The sequence below is a fragment of the Chiloscyllium plagiosum genome, unplaced genomic scaffold, assembly GCF_037043375.1.
Source record: "Chiloscyllium plagiosum isolate Xiang-an unplaced genomic scaffold, Cpla_swu_hap1 HiC_scaffold_36, whole genome shotgun sequence".
NCBI classification, from domain to species: domain Eukaryota; kingdom Metazoa; phylum Chordata; class Chondrichthyes; order Orectolobiformes; family Hemiscylliidae; genus Chiloscyllium; species Chiloscyllium plagiosum.
This window is the reverse complement of record NW_028270174.1, coordinates 38,001,724-38,015,438: the sequence shown is the minus strand read 5'-3', so window position 1 is coordinate 38,015,438 and position 13,715 is coordinate 38,001,724. Positions and strand designations below refer to the sequence as shown.

The 13,715-nt window shown below is 41.9% G+C and overlaps 1 protein-coding gene across 2 annotated transcripts in view; it reads right to left on the bottom strand.

The window, feature by feature from the left end:
- The window catches only part of LOC122539342 (NEDD4 family-interacting protein 1-like), a 163,747-nt gene that overhangs the window by 135,327 nt on the left and 14,705 nt on the right, over window positions 1–13,715 (bottom strand). For both annotated transcript variants that reach the window (XM_043674082.2, XM_087980091.1), the window contains exons 3-4: window positions 11,636–11,760; window positions 2,917–2,983 (exon numbers count right to left, since the gene is read on the bottom strand). In XM_043674082.2, the coding sequence (XP_043530017.1) occupies window positions 2,917–2,983; window positions 11,636–11,760 (192 nt within the window). The remainder of the gene's footprint in view (window positions 1–2,916; window positions 2,984–11,635; window positions 11,761–13,715) is intronic.

The following is a 13,715-nucleotide window of genomic DNA, read 5'->3' as shown; positions in this document are numbered from 1 at the left end:
TCCTAATGTGGCAATGCTTAGGGTATCTTCTATAATATAAGGAACTGTGAGTGGGTATAACAGTATTGAAGAATCTAGCAGATGTTTATTACAACTATTGTACGCAAACATTATATTTTTCACTCACCTGAGTTCTGGACTAATATTAAGTCAAAATGATAGAACTAAAACATCCAGGATGCTTCAAGTGATTGAGGACAAATTGGAGAACACTTTTACACTCAGATCACATTTTATCTTGAGTATGTCTCTTAAAGGTATGACATACAAGAGGCATAACATAACAAACACAAAGGCATAAACCAGCTGATAATTAGATTAGATTAGATTAGATTACTTACAGTGTGGAAACAGGCCCTTCGGCCTAACAAGTCCACACCGACCCGCCGAAGCGCAACCCACCCATACCCCCTACATTTACCCTTTACCTAACACTATGCGCAATTTAGCATGGCCAATTCACCTGACCTGCACATCTTTGGACTGTGGGAGGAAACCGGAGCACCCGGAGGAAACCCACGCAGACACGGGGAGAATGTGCAAACTCCACACAGTCAGTCGCCTGAGGCGGGAATTGAACCCGGGTCTCTGGAGCTGTGAGCTGTGAGGCAGCAGTGCTAACCACTGTGCCACCAACCCTTACTACAACAAATGTTAGGGTCCTGCACGTGGCCCAGTGGCAGCATCTCAACACTGGGGAAAAGACTTGATTTTCTATATTAGGTTTCAACTGTTAGACGGGAATCTTACTAATGAGCTAGGGAGGACCTCCCTCCTGTAGTCCAAAGCTCTGAATGGACCTTTCAGGTGAAGCAGCATTGTACTTGTACTTCTTTTAATCTGGTCTACTGCATTCACTGCTCACAATGTGGTGTCTTTACATTGACAAGACCATATGCAGATGGGTTGCATGTTTTATGGAATCCCTTCACTCTCACTATAGGAATGACCTTGCCCCTCTTTCCCCACGTCCCCATGCGCACCTCATTTTCCACTTACATACTTTACACAATCTAGAACGCAATATTAAATTCCTTAACTTAAGGAACTGACTGCATTGTGTCTGCTCTACATTTTTCTTACATTCTTTCCTATTCCCCCACCCCCACAATTTATACCTTTTTTCTTTCTCACCACCATTAATGACCCCTTTATTATTCGCACTGTGCGTTACACCCTCTTGCTCCTCCTCTGTCTCAGCCAAAAGTATTTTTAAAAATTCCGATATATTTCAGTTCAAAAGAGTCATACCAGACTCCAAATATTAACTCGGTTTCTCTGTAAATAAAATGATTGATTGGGAGCATGGAGATGGTCAGACTTGATGGGATTCACAGAAAGGAACGCGAAGATTTGGAGGGTGACCTAGATTAACAGCTGAGCCTGCTACTCATTCTGTGAAGTGATTATTGTGTTGCCTTCCATCCTCATCTCAATTGCAAGTGACGAGGGAAAGAAAAAAAAAATGGATGCCACCACACCTGGACTGAGTGGGGTAAGTGTTTGTTTTTGTCTGAAGGAACCTGTTCTACTTTGAGCGACGTGCAAATTGCAGTATTTAAGCACTTACCCAGTCCACTTTAAAGACATCTGGAATCACAGCATTCTGCATGTGAACCTCAATGTTGACTAAAAATACTGACCACAGCAATCTTTACCACGTTATTGATCATTTCAAATTAATCCGGTAATGGATACGAAGTAGATGTAATGCGAGGGTGTAAAGTTGCATTTACGTTCCACAGTTCCCAAACACAGTCCAACATCTCAAATCTTTCACAAAGTACAGGAGCTGCTTACCTCACACCTTGGCCTATAACATTCCTACTCCGTTATCATATATGCAATGCTACTTTCCTTGGGTGATGTGGGGTGGGACTGGAGGTGCAGTAGAAGGTCTCATTCCTCCTACCATAGATACAATCTTCTACTGTATGTGTGCCACATGGTTTATGCACCATATAACTGAATCAGGCCTAAAGTATAAAAGATCCATGTAGAAACATCCCCTGGGCCTCCTTTTTAGAGGCGTCCACGTCCCTGTGTTTGGATGATGATTGTAAAATTGTCTTTTGTGTGTGCTGCAACAGCTGACAAATCACTTTCCTAAGGTGCTGCTTTATTTTTGATTTCCTCCACATCATTCCAATGGGCCTGTCTCCAATGGCTCCAGATACAGAACCTGCTGTCACCTCTCTGGTAGCTGCCCTACAAGCATTCAGAGAGATTGATAAGGAATATTTGCATTGGAAGTCCAGGATCAGCAGCAGTCTCCAGTGGACGTGAAGTAGGCTCCAAATTCAGCATTTCCTGCAAAATGTACCCTTGTGATGCAATGTCCTGCAGATGAGCAAGAGGCAATGTTGCACTGAAGGAGGATCTCCCGGACACCTGACAAAACTCTGTGATCTGCTCTGGGTGTAGGGTGCTATAGTCTGCATCAAGGTACCAATCAGAATGCCATGTCATGAACCCCAGCATATATACATTCAACAACACCATCTTCCATTGCGGCTATCAAGCGTCAAACAATATCTCCTCAACATGAGATTCCCATGTTTGTTCCGGTCTGGAGGTTTGTTGCAGTACAGTACAGTACAGTGGGCATAGGATAATCCTTGCATGCTTTGCACCAGACAGCTGGAGAAGCAGCTAAAGTGTGCGATGGACAATGAGGATCTGTGTGAGCTGCGGCACTGTCCAGAGCAGGGAAGTGAGGGCAAGCCTTAGGAGGAACCCAACTTCCACCATCCGACAGCACAGCAGCAGAAGCCATATCAACACTAGCGACAGAAAATGAACAATGCTGTTGTTTGCATTTTCACAGATATCCATATGTATTTATTCACCTTTCTATTCAAAGCAACAGGATTTGGTGAGTGAAACCTAAGAAAGTTATTTCAGAAAACAACTTACCGACAACAAGAAAAATCCACCAGAGCCAAATTTTCCCTTCAAAATAGCCGATAAAATAATCGGAGAACTGTGAAAAGAAATGTATGTATTAAAATTTTCAACAAAATCCAAGTCAAAAGCAATGCAGACAAGGAAAAAAGACTGAATTATGTAGACCAGACTGATAATGTAGCTATACTATGATTACAGGCATGTAGACAGCATTTATTCATTAAATCTGTCCTGTTTATTTGAATGTGTTCTTTGTATACCTCATCTTGCATTCACAGCTAAACCAAATCTGCACCTCACCATTTGGTAGCTTACCTACCACCATCCTCAATAAGTACAGGGATCTGTTTACTTTAGCGTGTTAGAGGGAATCGACTTACAGGGCTCACTAGAAGGGATTCTTGTATTGAACAGAATGTAGCTCATTGCACCCTAGCAACTACAGGTTACATTAATATAACAGACATTGGGCTGAATTTTCCAAGAAGTAACAATCCCATGGAATTTGCAACTCTGTTCAATTTTTACGCTAAGAGAAAGCTCCGCATTTCTGACAGGAGATTCTGATCAGAGCTATTTCAGAAATACAGTGCCATGTTTTAAATCTGATAGGTCTCACATAATGTAAGGTAAAGAGAAAAAGCAAAAAGCAATCCCCTTTTCACATTCAGTTCCCCTATTCAGCGATTTATAGGTCCAGGTGCACAGACAGCCACTTTGACAGCTCTTGTGAAATGGTAAATACAGAACGTAAGTGTAAGGTTGGGTTGTTGGGAGAGGAGGGTATGAAGTGGATAGAGAGCAGGGTGTCAAGTGCATATGGGCTAGGGTGCAAGGTTTATTATTTAGGGTATGTTGAATGGACAACATTCAAGGGACAGGTACGGGTGGAGGGATGGTGTTGGGTCACAAGGAGGAGGAAGGGGTGTTCAGTGGTGAGGGTGGGGGCGTCAGTGCCCAGATGATCAGGCTAATGAGATATTGATCTGGTGGCAGGGTAAAGTGGTTGTCAGGTTCAGTAGCAAGGGAAAGGATACTTGGGTTCTCAGGGCAGAGTGGGGTGACAGGTTTAGTGGCGAGGTGGTGTTGATCCCAGGGGAGACAGGATGTCAGGTCAGTGTCTGGGGATTGTTATGTGTTGGGAAGAGTTGTAGGTGGGAGAGTGTGAGGTAGGCTGGGGGGAGGGAAGGCAATGTTGTTACTTGAATAGTTACTCAGAACGTAGACTAGATTCGGAATAGTCTAACTTTTCCTGCGTAATAATTCCTACCCATAGTAGAACCCTCAGAATTCTCTGATTAACATGGATACATTTGGAAGGAACCAGGCATAGAGTAAATTGCCCAATGGAATCATCAATTTGCTGGGCAACTTCATAGGACATGTAACAGTAAAGCATAATACAGTCCCTTCGGCCCTAGATGTTCTGCCGGCCTTTTATCCTACTCTAAGATCAAACTAACCTACATACCTTTCATTACACAATTATCCATGTGCCTATCCAAGAGTTACTTAAATGTCCCTAATGTGTGTGACTCTACTAACCTTCCTCCAATTACCTTAAAATTATGCCCCCTCGTGATAGACATTTTCGCCATGGGAAAAAATATCTGGCTATCCACTCTATTCATGCCTCTCATCATCTTGTACACCTCTCTCAAGTCACCTCTCATCCTTCTTTGCTCCAATGAGAAAAGCCTTAGCTCCCTCAACCTTTCTTCAGAAGACATGCCCTCCAGTCCAGGCAGCATTCTGGTAAATCTCCTCTGCACCCTCTCTAAAGCTTCCATGTCTTTCCACTAATGAGGCAACCAGAACTGAACACAATATTCCAAGTGTGGTCTATATAGCTGCAGCGTTACCTTGCAGCTCTTAAACTCAATCCCCCTGCTAATGAAAGCCAACACATCATATACCTTCTTAACAACCCTATTAATTTGGGTGGCAACTTTGAGGGATCTATGGACATGGACCCCAAGATCCCTCTGTTCCTCCACACTGCCAAAAATCCTGCTTTAACACTGTAATCTGTATTCAAAATTTGACCTTCCAAAATGAATCACATCATGGTTTTCCAGGTTGAATTCCATCTGCTACTTATCAGCCCAGTTCTGCATCCTGTCAATGTCCCGTTGCAACCTACAACGGTCCTCCACACTATCCACAACTCCAGCAACCTTCGTGTCATCAGCAAACTTACTAACTCACCCTTCCATTTCCTCATCCAAATCACTTATAAAAATCACAAACAGCAGAGAAACGATCTCTGCGGAACTCCACTGGTTACCGAGCTCCAGGCTGAATACTTCCCATCAACCACCATCTTCTGTGGGTCAGTCAATTCTGTATCCAGACAGACAGGTTTCCCTGTATTCCATGCCTTTCTGAGAATTACACGGGATCCCCATGTGCAATTCCCATCTCCACCGCAGAAGAAATTCTCTGGCCATTGGAAAATCTGGCCATTGTTCACACCTCCATATGACATTGTCATAATGGCTGGTGCTTAAGGCCCTCCTCAGTGTTAATCCGTTCAGACCCTTACATTATTAAATCATAATGTGGAGGTGCATATGTAACTAGCTAACTGATAAAGGAGCTCTCTGAAAGCTTGTACTTTCAAATAAACCTGTTGTTGTGTGATTTTTAACATTAAATCATAGAATTCCTACAGTTCAGAATAGATGCTATTTGGCCCAACGTGTCTACACCAACCCTTCCGAAGAGCACCACCCAGATCCATCCCGCCACCCTATCCCTCATTTCCCATGGCCAATCCACCTAGCCTGCATATCCCTGGACACTATGGGAAATTTAGCATGGCTAATCTACCTAACTTGCACATCTTGGGACTGTGGTAGGAAACCGGAATGCCCAGGGGAGGCCCATGCAAACTCCACACAGTCACCTAAGGATGGAATTAAACCCACGTCACTGGCACAGTGAGGCAGCAGTGCCAACCACTGAGATCCTGTGCTGCACATTATATAGCACTGCATTACTGAAGCATGGCCCATAGCATTTAGCAGTAAATAACTAGGAAATGGAGCAGCCAATTTCCATATCTCATCAATGGCAGAGATAACTATTGGAATAACTTTAGTAAAGAGCAAATATTGTCTCGAGATCCTGGAAAATATCCTCAATTCCTTTCAAATGGTGCTATTGTGCCTTCTATATCCACTACCTGAGCCAGCAGACATTTTAATGTTTCATCCAAAAGATAGCACTTCTCCTTGTAATATACCCTCCTCACTCTACTGCAGCGTTAGGCTAGATTTTGTGCTCAGAACTTTTAAGTCAGTCTTGAAATACAATCTTTGGACTTAGAGGTATAAGTGCTACTACTATACAGTCATAGCTGATCCTTGGCTGTCTCATGTGTAGAACAAAAACCCACCATCATTTTTAATATTCTTGAAACAATACATTGAGAAATCCACAAATAAAATTTAAAATGTACCCAAAATGAAATGCATACTCTGTGGATGTAAGTTTGCTCGCTGAGCTGGAAGGTTTGTTTTCAGATGTTTCGTCACCATACAAGATAACATCATCAGTGAGCCTCCGGTGAAGCACTGCTGGTATGGCCTGCTTTTTACTTATGTGTTTAGGCTTCCTTGGGTTGGTGACATCATTTTTGTGATTATGCCATTTCCTGTTCTTTTTCTCAGGGAGTGGTAAATGGGATTCAATTCAATGTGTTTGTTGATAGAGTTCTGGTTGGAATGCCATGCTTCTAGGAATTCTTGTGCATGCCTCTATTTGGCTTGTCCTAGGATGGATATGTTGTCCCAGTCAAAGTGGTGTCCTTACTCATCTGTATGTAAAGATACTCATGAGAGTGGTTATGTCTTTTTGTGCTAATTGATGTTCATGTATCCTGGTGGCTAGTTTTCTGCCTGTTTGTCCAATGTAGTATTTTTTACAGTTCTTGCAAGGTATTTTGTAAATGATATTAGTTTTATTTGTTGCCTGTATAAGGTCTTTCAAGTTTTAGTGTGTTGGTGGGTTTGTGGGCTACCATGATGCCAAGATGTCTGAATAGTCTACAGGAAAACAACACCTATGGACCAAATACTGACCTACAGAAGCAATCATCCCAACATCCACAAACAAAGCTGCATCAGAACATTATTCCAACGAGCCACCACACACTGCAGCACAGAGGAACTATGCAGAGCAGAGGAAAATCACCTATACCATTTATTTAAAAAGAATGGGTACCCAAAAAACATAGTCCACCGATTTCTTAGTAACAAACCCCAACAAACAGACAAAACATGTCTAGAAACCCTAGCCACTCTCCTCTACATCAGAGACATCTCGGAAATGACTGCCAGACTACTCAGACCTCTTAGCATCATTGTAGGCCACAAACATACCAATACACTAAAATGGCAGCTAATGAACTGGAAAGACTCTATACAGACAACAAGTAAAACTGAAGTCATTTACAAAATACTGTGCAAGTGCTGTAACAAACACTACATTGGACAAACAGGCAGAAAACTAGCCACCAGGATACATGAACATCAACTAGCCATAAAAAGTCATTGCCCACTCTCACTAGGATCTTTACATACAGATGAGGAAGGACACCACTTCAACTGGGCCAACACATCCATTCTAGGACAAGCCAAACAGAGACATGCACAAGAATTCCTAGAAGCATGGCATTTCAACTGGAACTCTATCAACAAACACGTTGATTTCGATCCCACTTATCACCCCCTGAGAAAAAGAACAGGAAATGGCATAATCACAGGAAATGATGTCACCAACTCAATGAAGCCTAAACACATAAATTAAAAGTGGGCCATACCACCAGCGCTTCACCAGAGGCTCACTGATGATGTTACCTAGTATGGTGACAAAACATCTGAAAACAAACCTTCCAGCACAGCGAGCAAACTTACCTGAGCTATGAATCTTCTCAAAACTCACCAAATGCATATTCTCTTTCCTTTGGGTAAATCCAGAATACTTAAGGATAGATTATTGGAAACAAGGCAAGAGGAGGATTCAACGTTTGCAGCTTCCTTCTGCTTGTCCAACTCGGATCATTGGCTCTGACAGCATTGACTTTCAGGACCATCTGAAGTCAAGTGGGAATAATCCAAGCCCCAGTGAAAGAGCCACCTTCTCCAGGTTCCATTTGTGAGACCGGCTGATCAATAGTTAATTCCAAAGGTTACGTTAATGCTTGATGAAACTTTCAAACATTTTCAAAGAAAGAATTTTCATTTGTAGGATCTTATTGTATTTGTGAACTATGTCAAAATACCTCATGATCACATTACTTGCATTTGGCATATACATCACTATTTTTGAATAGGTGCATCAACAATCAAGTTATGCACAGCAATGTCCCACAGCAAATGAATCAATAATAGATAAGGGAGAGAGATGTCAGATAGACCACTTCATTGTCAATGGGGTCTTTTGTATCTGCTTGTTCTAGCAGGCAGTATTACAGTTCAAAATTTCATTTGAATGGTAGCAACAAAGATTGTAGTCATATGCTCAGCTCCTAGATTGGAGATAAATCCCACAACATGCTGTCCTCAAAAACCAAAAGTGACAAATTAGGCAAGCTGACATTTTAGTTTCTCTGTTAATTAGCAGGGTGGCATGAACTGATCTTTAGAACAGCAATTCGACCAAGTACAACAACTGAATTGAGATGGTGTCCAGATATTTCACTCAGAAATTAAATACTGCAGAATGCACAAGACACATGTTAAATTATCTTGGTCATTGGCTCAATCAGGTCCACATCATACACCATGAATCCATCAACTTCAGCATTTATTTCAAGCAGATTCAAACTAAAGCATTACCCTTAGACAACATCTCCCATTTCAACAGATAGCGAAGGGGATAGAATGTATAAGGCAAAATGTAAGGTTAAATCCATGGAAATCTAAATAAGAGTATAACCGGAGTTGTGGGTGCAATTTTCAGTTCCATATTAAAGGAAGGTTGTTGAGGCAATGCAGAGTCATTAGCACCAGTAGCTGCTTGCTTGAAATAATGGGCTGTTTTCAGTAGAGCAGAGAATATTATTGGGTGATTTAATGGACATATTTAACATTATGAAGCAATAGGATACTGTGAGAGAAACAAATTACTTCCAATTATGAAGAGGTCTGGAGCTGCTCTGCATATCAAGTGCCAACATGAAACATTTGAGCTGAAGGTTCGGTTACGTATGGAATGTTGTGACACTCAGTAAATGTAGCACTCCCTTTATCTTGTTTGTCTGTGTTTCTGATTACCATAAGTTCTCTGCTAGTTTAATAATAGAAACAGATTGCATAATTCAGGCCACATTCTCCAGCAGATGAAAGACACTGTGGACTGCAGCAGAATGGTTTAGAATACATTGTAAAATAAAGCAATGAGATCTGGAACATATTTTATAATTTCACTATATATTCAGCACAAGCGCAATCGAAACATCTTTTATTCAGCTTGCAGGTTATTTGTAATGATGGTTGACACAAAGTAAAATATAGAGCCTATTGAAAATCTGATATAAAAATAGAATTAATCAGCAGATTAGGTAACATTTGTGGAGCGAGACGCAGAGAAGCAGGAACCATTGCGGTTAAATGAACTTTCAAGGCATTAACCGAAAATGCCCCTTACTACAAAGACTGCTTGATTCGTTGATTATTTCCAAAATTTGCTGAGAATTCTTTTTTTTAAAATCCATTTTGGATGGAACTAAAATATCTTTCCTGTTTATGTTCTTCAGAATAACTCTGAAGACACCAATGTCATAGTGCTTTGAGTGCATTTTCTCTGACAGGCATGATTCCATAAAGCAAGACAAACCATAATATTGTTGTGATTTACACAGAATAATCAATTTCACCAAAAAGCTAGAGGGCACTTAAAAAACTGAAATGCTGCACCGAAGCTCTCAAAATACTTTACTGAGATTGTGATCTGTGAATGATGTTAAAGTAGAGGAAGCTTCCATCTGCACTAACTCGCTTTCAGTTGATCCAACAGGGCTCTATGTTCTAGAGTGGTGCAAATATAGAATATTACAGCGCAGTACTGGCCCTTTAGCTCTCGAAGTTGCACCGACCAATGGAACCAACCTGAAGCCCATCTATCTGACACAATTCCATTTTCATCCTTATGTCTATCCAATGACCATTTAAATGCCCTTAAAGTTGGCGAGTCACCTACTGTTGCAGGCAGTGCGTTCCACATCCCTACTACTTTCTGAGGGTGTTTTGCTCAGCGCCGAGACTCCGTGGAAAGCAAATAAATCACCCCTTTCAATAAAATGTGACAATAAGATCTTATGAGGTAGAAACTGATGCTCTTTGAACTCATTATCCAGGTGGAATTGGAGCAAAAAGAACAAATCTCAGTATGGAACATCCCACACGGTGTGAACAGAGATTAGCAGCAAACAAGGCAGCCACCGAAAATAGGGATTATTCTGATATCAGCAAATAAGGTCCCCAGTGTTCATGTTCCCACTGCCATTCAATTTCCTCTCCAATGTCCTTCCTGACCCCTCCAACAATGACCCTCTGATACACAGCTCCTCCTTTCTCTATCCCACTCTCCAGTTGCTGTCTTGTGATGTAGGCCTACCCACTTCACAGTCAACCAACATTTTAATCTGCCCGTAGCTCGAATTCCAAACCCATTTTCAAAATGGGTTACCCACTATTAAATTTGAGAGGACCTGAGCAAAACTGACCCTTTCACAATAAGTATGCAAAACTGCCTCATCATTCCCCCTCCCCGCTAACATTGAGACCATTTATATTTTGTAGCTATTTACCAAAAACAAGAATCTTAAGACAATTGAAGCCATATTGCACTAAGTTCATCACTTTTCCCATGAAGTCACTAGTCTGAAACAAGGCAATCATTCATTTCGTTAATTTTACATTTCAGATTCATTGGGCTGAGCTGTAACTCCCATTCACAATGCCTCAGCCAACCACTATCATACTAACATTCACAACATTCCTGAGGTCAGACCTTCTACTGGAGGCTTCTCTCCCAAAGACCTCCAGACTATGAGTTCATTCACCTGTGGTTGGAAAACAGGCAGTCAAAGATTTAAAAGGGCTGCAGGTTTGTTGGGAATCCTGCTCTTCTTTAGGCTTCTCAATCTCTAAACTGCAGTTATGGACATAAAGCTCCTCAGGACTACAAAACAGACTAGTGCTTCCCCTGAGGGACAATCCAGCACATTGTGCATTTTTAAATCATTTCTCTTCAAATACTCTCTGAACATTTTAATCACCTTGTTCATGCATGTTATGACAAATCTCATTGGTAGGTGGGACTTGAGCCCTATGGACACTAATACTGAACTACAGGACTCAATTTCTCTAAGGTACAGTACCCAGGATTGCTCAAGAAGGCTTCAGTCGAATTAGAAGTCAGCTAAAGCATGACTTCAACCCCCTTGTATTTATTCTTAATTAACCTGTTCAGCATGCTATGACTCCTCCCCTGGCAGAGGTAGGATTTGAAGCCAGATCTTCCATCGCTGTGGCACAACATCCTTCAAGTAATCATCTGAATGAAAATAATGGGTATTATGTCTTCCACAATTACACAGTGAAACCAACAAAATACACAATCTGAAGTACAACTGACAGTAGAAATAAAATACAGCCAATAAAGAGATACGAATCTTCTGAAGCATTTGTGACAACGTCAGAAGTCAATGAACACTTACCCTTACGATAAGAATCCACTTTATAAGAGACAGCCCAAAACCCGAAATGGCTCCATATCTGCCTGCAATGGTGTTGGTTGAGCAGAAGGATAAAAAGAATCCAATCCAGTTAAATATAAATGCAACTAAAAAAGACAAAGGAAATGAAAGTAGTCATTAATTTGGAAGAGTAAACTAAATTATTAACCATGTTATGCTGCACTGACAATTGTATTGTTTAGTGTATATAATAATCACTTGGATTTAGAATTTCTGTACAATTGAGAATTCTTTTTCTCTTTCTGATTTGAAGTTTTGGTTCATGTTTATGCCGAACTTCATTGACATAACAAACAAGAAGACTGTTCTGAATCAGAAAAACAGTGCCATGTGAATACGCGTGAATAATAGATTAATGGAATCAAAACTAATTGGACCTCAAATATTTGGCGATGGGGTTTCTATTAAAAGAAAATCATCGTGGAACTTAATTGTAACAGGGCTAAAATAACTCCACAAAGGCCAGTATCTCATCACCATGTCACCATTTATTTACACGTGTACAGTCTGGGACACTGATCCAGCTATCAGAGAGCCAGCACCAAGGGTGAGCAGAATCCCTGACTCTCCTGTTTTTTTTCTGTTTATAATATTTTATTAAACAAATTACAAAACAGTTTACAAAGAACAGTTAACATTTACAGCTGTACACAAGAGACAGCAGTTTAACAAGGGAGAGGAGCAGCAAAGCTAGGCCCCAAACCTTACCGTTCAACCATTTTACAGGGAGATGAGGACAAATCTCAAATCCCAGTTCCACGTATGATAAGACAGCGACAATGACATTTGTACATAAGACAATCCTGTTACATAAAAAGTGCAGACAATACAAACCCAGCAAGCCCCCATCCCTCCCACCTTCTGGCCAATCTAATTCAGCCCGCCCCTACCCACCTTCCGGCTCTCGGTCCACCTCATGCCCCTTCCAGTTCTCGGTCGGCCCTGACACACCTTTCGACCACCTCTAGGACAGCCTGACCCTCCTGTTTATATCCGTCAGCCAGAGCTCCCTGACTGGACCAGGGTAACAGGCCTAATCAGTGAACTCACACTGTATGAGGCCCACCTCATTCTAGTCACTACAGGAGCACTTCTCTCTCTGGGCAAATATACCATGTACCGTATCTTGTCTGATTGATTAGTTAATGTAAAGCATTGGCAAACAATGTCAATCTGAGCATTGTGCAACTTAATTCAAGGAATGTACTTAGCTGATAGATTGATTGATGTTAATATTAATGTTACATGCTTGAATTTTAATATGCATTTAATAATGCAGAGATTTTAAGAGCAGCAATGAGTTACTATTCTGAGCAGTGTGCAATTTAGTTTCTCCCACTTCCTCCAGACCAAAGGGGTAGCCATGAGCACACGTATGGGCCCCAGCTATGCCTGTCTCTTTGTTGGCTACGTAGAACAGTCGCTCTTCCGAAATTACACCAGCACCACTCCCCACCTCCTCCTCCGCTGCATTGATGACTGCATTGGCGCCACCTCGTGCTCCCGCGAGGAGGTTGAGCAATTCATCAACTTCACCAACACATTCCACCCTGACCTTAAATTTACCTGGACCACCTCTGACACCTCCCTCCCCTTCCTGGACCTCTCCACCTCCATTAATGACGACCAACTTGACACCGACATTTTTTACAAACCCACTGACTCCCACAGCTACCTGGATTACACCTCTTCCCAGCCTACCTCCTGCAAAAATGCCATCCCGTATTCCCAATTCCTCCGCCTCCACCGTATCTGCTCCCAGGAGGACCAGTTCCACCACAGAACACACCAGATGACCTCCTTCTTTAGAGACCGCAATTTCTCTTCCCACATGGTTAAAGATGCCGTCCAACGCATCTCGTCCACATCCCGCACCTCCGCCCTCAGACCCCACCCCTCCAACCGTAACAAGGACAGAACGCCACTGGTGCTCACCTTCCACCCTACCAACCTTCGCATAAACCAAATCATCTGCCGACATTTCCGCCACCTACAAACAGACCCCACCACCAGGGATATATTTCCCTCCCCACCCCTTTCC